The sequence below is a fragment of the Notolepis coatsorum genome, assembly GCF_963971535.1.
Source record: "Notolepis coatsorum genome assembly, chromosome: 1".
Classification (NCBI taxonomy): domain Eukaryota; kingdom Metazoa; phylum Chordata; class Actinopteri; order Aulopiformes; family Paralepididae; genus Notolepis; species Notolepis coatsorum.
Genome location: NC_140165.1, coordinates 241,489,829 through 241,495,828, shown reverse-complemented (window position 1 = coordinate 241,495,828; position 6,000 = coordinate 241,489,829). Strand labels below are relative to the sequence as shown.

The 6,000-nt window shown below is 41.4% G+C and overlaps 1 protein-coding gene across 1 annotated transcript in view; it reads right to left on the bottom strand.

Annotated features, from left to right (window-relative positions):
* Window positions 1–2,853: 2,853 nt before the first annotated feature.
* Window positions 2,854–6,000, bottom strand: part of LOC311224464 (unconventional myosin-XVIIIa-like) — a 283,821-nt gene continuing 280,674 nt past the window's right edge. Inside the window, 1 exon segment of the mRNA XM_084309468.1 lies at window positions 2,854–5,813. Within this exon segment, the coding sequence (XP_084165594.1) occupies window positions 5,645–5,813 (169 nt within the window). The 3' untranslated portion in view covers window positions 2,854–5,644.

Below are 6,000 nucleotides of genomic sequence, written 5' to 3'. Positions count from 1 at the left end.
CTGACTCTGAGGTTGCTCCTCTAGGCTGCGGGTCATGTAGCCATAATAATAGTGGGGTGATAGTGGCTCTGGAAGTAGAGCAGTCGTCTGGTAATCCGGAGTTCCCGGTTCAATTCCCGCTCCTGCAGGGCAGCGTGTCGAAGTGTCCTTGAGCAAGACACTTAACCCGTAATTGCTCCCGATGAGCAGGTCGGCACCTTGCATGGTCGCCTCCCCAGTCGGTGTGTGAGTGAATGGGTGAATGGGCAAAATGTGAGGAACAAATTGCAAAGCGCTATATAAATGCAGTCATTTACCATTTATAACAATATAAAATGTACTTTTTGAACTCACAGTATGACCTTTCTAGCGCAGAGCTCTCATCAAATTAAACGTTTAAAGGGGAGCTACATCCAATTTAAGAAAATGGGAAAAACTCACATTTGCGATGTCTTTAAGTTGCTCCATAGACAATGAATTGAATGAATTGGTAAATGTGTTAATATAGATGAGACTGAGAGCACCCAGGGGGATGTCTAGCGAGCGGCATCTGGGTAAATGGTCTGTTTCAGAACTGAGAACACTAATATAGAATAAAAATATAAGACCTGGAGATAGATTTTGACTGGCAAGAAGCCTGGGCAAATGTTCGACTTGCATCAAGGAACCCGGACCATCAACAAATCAATCTTAACTATATTCACAGGACATACTTAACTCCTATAAGACTGAACAAAATGGGTCTTAAACAAGACCCCAAATGCTCCTTATGTACAAATGGGGACGAGGGGACATTTATGCACATGTACTGGGACTGCCCACCAGTTAAGATATTCTGGAAAGAAGTGACCCAACAATTATCAAATCTCTTAACTCTGAATATACCTGTACACCCCTCTGTATTACTGCTGAATGATGTCTTTGAGTGTGCAGTACATCCACAGCTAAAGAATAAAACTAATTTAGAAAAACATTCCGTGGGTCCACAGAATCAGTCCGGAGCAGCTCCAGACTGTATACCTGACGAACGTCACAAGTTTCAGTCTTACATCTCTCCGGTTTCTGGAGAGTAGCTCATGTTCACATATCGATGTAACGTTCCTATAGGCCATGGAAATAACATTGGAATTCTACATTTGGGTGGTGTTCAGAAACGGAATTCTGAGAGTATCTACCTTTCGTATCGTGACATATTCCTGAGTGAAACAGGACAGGCAGGCGGGACTTAACGTCGAGAGGAATTTTATTTGATCGTTGAAAACATCGGGGTCAACACTTTGTCTCCAGCGTGAAAAGGTCAAGATGTTTATGATGCTTTAAATTGGTTTGTGCAAAGCCTACTTATGCATACCTCATATTTTATTTTACAGGAAGAAAACATTATTGGATTTTGATTAGAAATATCCAAGAAATAAATAGCCTGTATATTTTTTGGCATTATTGTTAAATATATGACCGGTGAAGTGATCTAAAATGGTTAAGTTAAAAAGACATTTTAAATTGCATTCATTTTAAAATGAACAGTAGTCTTTGCTTCCTGAAAGAGGGGACGATTCCTTCACACAGAAGACATTAATGACTCTATTGATGTGCAACACCAGGACAGCACTGAGAGGTAAATGAAGGGTAAAATGCAAAGCACATTCCTCACCAATATCAAAATATGAGATTGAATATTGATTGCCTGATAGATTAGATCTGCCCCCGCTCCAGCATCCTTCAAGGACACTTTTCTGCACATAATCAAATACTTTTACCTTGTCAGCAGTTCTTGGAAATCATAGGCCTACTATTTTCTTATAGGAATGAAATAGATTAAATTGTTCCATATAGATAAGGAATTCCCGAAAGGCCAAAATTGCACACAAAAAAAGAAAAGAAAAAAAATACTAAGTGCTATGTCTGAATCAAGGAAGGACGATAACAGAAACGCTACCTCAGGGCTGCTCCGTGTCCTCCATGAGGTTTTGAACTGCGTTTGGGAGAACATTTTCACCTTTTTAGCATGCATAGGGCTGGGCAATATACCAATTATAGTGTTGTGTGATTTTCTGATATTGAGAATTGCGATACACAATTATGTTGGCTTAATGAACAAGTAAAAAGTAAATATTTAGTAAGCTCGCTTGCTTCCATGTCGCTCAGCCACAGCAGTCAATCTTAGTCAAGCCCTCCGTTACATACCATTTTAAAATGTAATGAAGTGAAACTGGTTTTACCTTTTGTTAGACCTGTGCACACAGAGCCCTGGCTGTAGGCTGACTATAGGCCCAGGACCTGAATTCTTGAATATGTTTTCAAATCGACCAATGACAAGTATTTTATATGAATGAATTTCCATTATTGCCCATTAAAATCAAGAACGAGGGTAATCATAAAACACAAAAAGGGCGCTATATTCAAATGATTTATATTATTTTCTATATCAGTTGAACTGGATGGCGTTTGCACAATATATGGTATATATATATATGGTGCACAATATATGGTATAGACCCCTCCGGCTAAAAGTGCTGGTGATACCCACAGTCTGAACTTAGTGAACTGTATATGTGCTATTGGGAGTCTGCTTTGGAGCGGAGGTTTGTGCTTAGGAAGAAAATAAACATTTGCCCTTAAATCACACGAGGAAAGGAAAGGGTTTTTTTCTGAAAGGGAGTAGTGGGATTAGTTCCTACAAGGGAAGGTCAGGGTCAGTGTCAGTGTTGACATTTTCACAGAGTGGATGAAAACATCAAAGCACATTCATCAGAAAATCTTCTTTTTCATCTTAGCATGCCCTCCAGAAATGCAGTATTATATTCAAGTCTCAAAAAGAAGGCATAAAAGATAAAGAAGGTAAAAAAAACAAAGAATGAATGCAGTCCGGAGACGTTGTAAAACAATCACCATTATTTATTTACAATATATTAAACTGTAATGCAAAAATTATTACTTATAACAAGTGGTCATTTTTGTTCATAACGAAAATAAACATGAACTATTTTGAAAGCTAGCATGATTCATACAGATATTTATATATAAATATTAATGTGTGTACAGTCAGCAATGTTATGTCATTATGCTCATGTCTTCTTTATTTTTGCCAAGTCGTTAATTGAGCCAGGTTTATCGGTGTGTAAACAAGGTCCAAAAACACTCTTAAAAAAAAGAAAAAAAGGAAAAAAGAAAGTTTCCATTTCCAAACTCATGTTGACTGCATAGAGAGTAAGTAGAAGTGATAGACGTGAGTCTATTTAAAAAGAAAACGCATGTATAATACAATCACACCCAGCTTCTCCTTTCAGCCCCCTGGACACTGTGTGGAGATACAATGGGACTTATCAAGGCTTTCTAAAATACTTTAATTGCTAATTCATAAATACTAGAGAGAGAGAGAGAGAGAGAGAGAGAGAGAGAGAGAGAGAGAGAGAGAGAGAGAGAGAGAGAGAGAGAGAGCGAGAGCGAGAGCGAGAGAGAGAGAAAGAGAGAGAGAGAGAGAGAGAGAGAGAGAGAGAGAGAGAGACGACCAAAGGGTTCAATGTAACTCTTGAATGTGCTGTAAGTGGAATTTTCCTGTTAAAATAAGTGTTAAATAGCTCTACATTCCAACAGCCATCATTGATATATAGAGTGTCTGGTCAGTAACATACTGTAGGTCTCCCAGTCCCTCTGCTCTGCAGTCAACACAAAATACATTTCCTGGTATCCCTTCCCACTTTATCCAATCAGGAGAGAGAACCTATTTTTTTGTATTTCTTTATCTTTGATTACTGGTTTCAAGCACACGTTTGTTTATTTTCTTGTTTTTGTAAAGACCATTTTTGCAGTGTGGTGTTCTCTCTTCTAGTTGGAACAGGATACCAGGACATTTATTTTCTGTTTACTGCAGAGTGGAGGGACTGGGAGACCCATGTTACTGACCAGACACTCTATATCAGTGATGGCTGTCGGAATGTAGAGATATTATTTTAGCATGTAGACCACTAATTTCAACAAAAAGAAACACCACTTACGGCACCTTTTAAGCAACCCTGAAACATGTAGGTTTCTTGCTGCTGAAGGGGGCGTCACTGGGGTCAGACTAGAATACGTGACAAACGGGCCTCAAAAGACACTGAAAAGTATTATTTCACAGAATCTGCTCTTGAACAGAAAGCAGTGTGTTCAGTTTGTGAAGTTACTCTATATAACGGGAAACCTTCAGATGCTGGTTATGGTTTCTCATTCTAGTATACCCATTACATTGTGTGTGCGTGTGTGTGTGTGTGTGTCTGCGTTGTTGTCGTTTTCCTTAGAAACCAACGAAAGCCGGGGCGCCCGATGTCAAGTACGTTCCCTTTGGAAAGCAAAGCACATCAAATTAAAAAAAAGTTGAAAATCTTTTCAACAACCATAACCAAGGACATAGGAGGGAAAGAAAACAGCTGAGCCAAAGACTCAGAGTCCCTAAAGTATTCAGGCAAAAGTACTTAAGTCAATTCCAGTTGCAATTTAAAAGAAGAAAAAGAATCAAGACAAGGCGTTTCACGACGGTGCGCATCCGCCCTCGTGGAAATAAATGTTCCTCTCCAAACAATCATCCTTCTTTTTCCAAACAAATCATCCTTCTTTCTCCAAACATCAAAACAAAAGATGGAAGAAAATTATTATCATAAAAAATAAAAATCGAATGAAAAAAAGAAAACAGGAGAAAAGAAAAAACGTCTATTTTTCATCACAGAACAGTCAAAGCCGTGGCCTTCTTGTCTTCCTCGAGACCAAAAAAAACCTTTTGAGGGAACAGAAAGCGAGCGGATGATGATGAGAGTGGATGATGAGGAGAGCGGATGATGATGATGAGAGCGTTCCTCGGCGCGCGGCGGTTTTCATGAAACGACCCGAGATCCAAGAACAGCTGTGTGGAAGGCTGCTGCTGCAGAGGACCTGGTGTTTATATCAAATGGCACTTGTCCAATACCACCCCCCCCCCCCCCCCCCCCCCCAAGAAGAATAGAAACCAGGGACTCGCATCAGGACACAGTAAGTAAGCGATAATAACACAGTGAACACAAATCTGCAACAAAAGGCTTTTTTGGTAGTTTTCTTTCCTTCTATTTTTTTTGGGGCACTGATTAAAAAAAAACATGGGAACCTAACGTTCTTTGGCTCAGTTACAACCATGATAGGAGGAGGAGTAGGAGAGGAGAGGAGGAGAGGAGGATAGCAGCTCAGGCCAAGCAGCTGCTCGCATGCAGCCAGGAGAGACAAGTCATTATTAATGGAGCTGCTGTTTTGGGAGGGGGGGGGGGGTTTAGAAGTGGGGGAATTGAAAAGACCGCGTGGATCTTGACAGCGTAGATTTAATATAGCACCCAGACCCTCCTTGAGGGCGTGGCGTCACAAGCTCTGCACAAGTATTCATAATAGTAACAACAATTATAATATTGTCAATGCTTCGCTGTAGGGTTATTATCTTTTAAGTCACACAGAGCAATTTTTGTGTTTTTTTTCGTTTTGTTATTTTGCACGTGTGTGTGTGTGTGTGTGTGTGTTCGTTTCCCTTGGTGCCCCACTAGGGTCAGCATAGCATGCAAGGCCAAAACCGCGACAACCGGGTGAGTGATGGGGACATTCGGGAAAGGTATGTGCATGTATGTGTGTGTGCGTGTGTGTGTGTACTGTACACACACACACACACCAAGGACTACGCGGTGGTCTCAGCAGGCTTGTCCTCGCCGTCGCTATCATTCAGGTAGCTGCCGCGCGTGTATCTGGAGCGGGCGGCGCTTCCGGACGCCCCGCCCTCCCCCTTCTCCTCTTCTTCCTCCTCTTCGTCGGATCTGTCGAAGCAGAAGCGTCTTCGGCTCGGGGGGCTGTGAGCGGGGGAGAGAAGAAGAAGAAGAAGAAGAGACGTTCAGCATGTCACAATCAAGCGTGGGGGGGGGGGGAGCCTAGCAGCAGGGAGGAGGGGGGAGGGGTGTTGTCTTTTTCCCTCCATAATGTTATCAATCATCTTCACTTGCAACAGCAACACAACATCATGCAACCACACACCGTTTA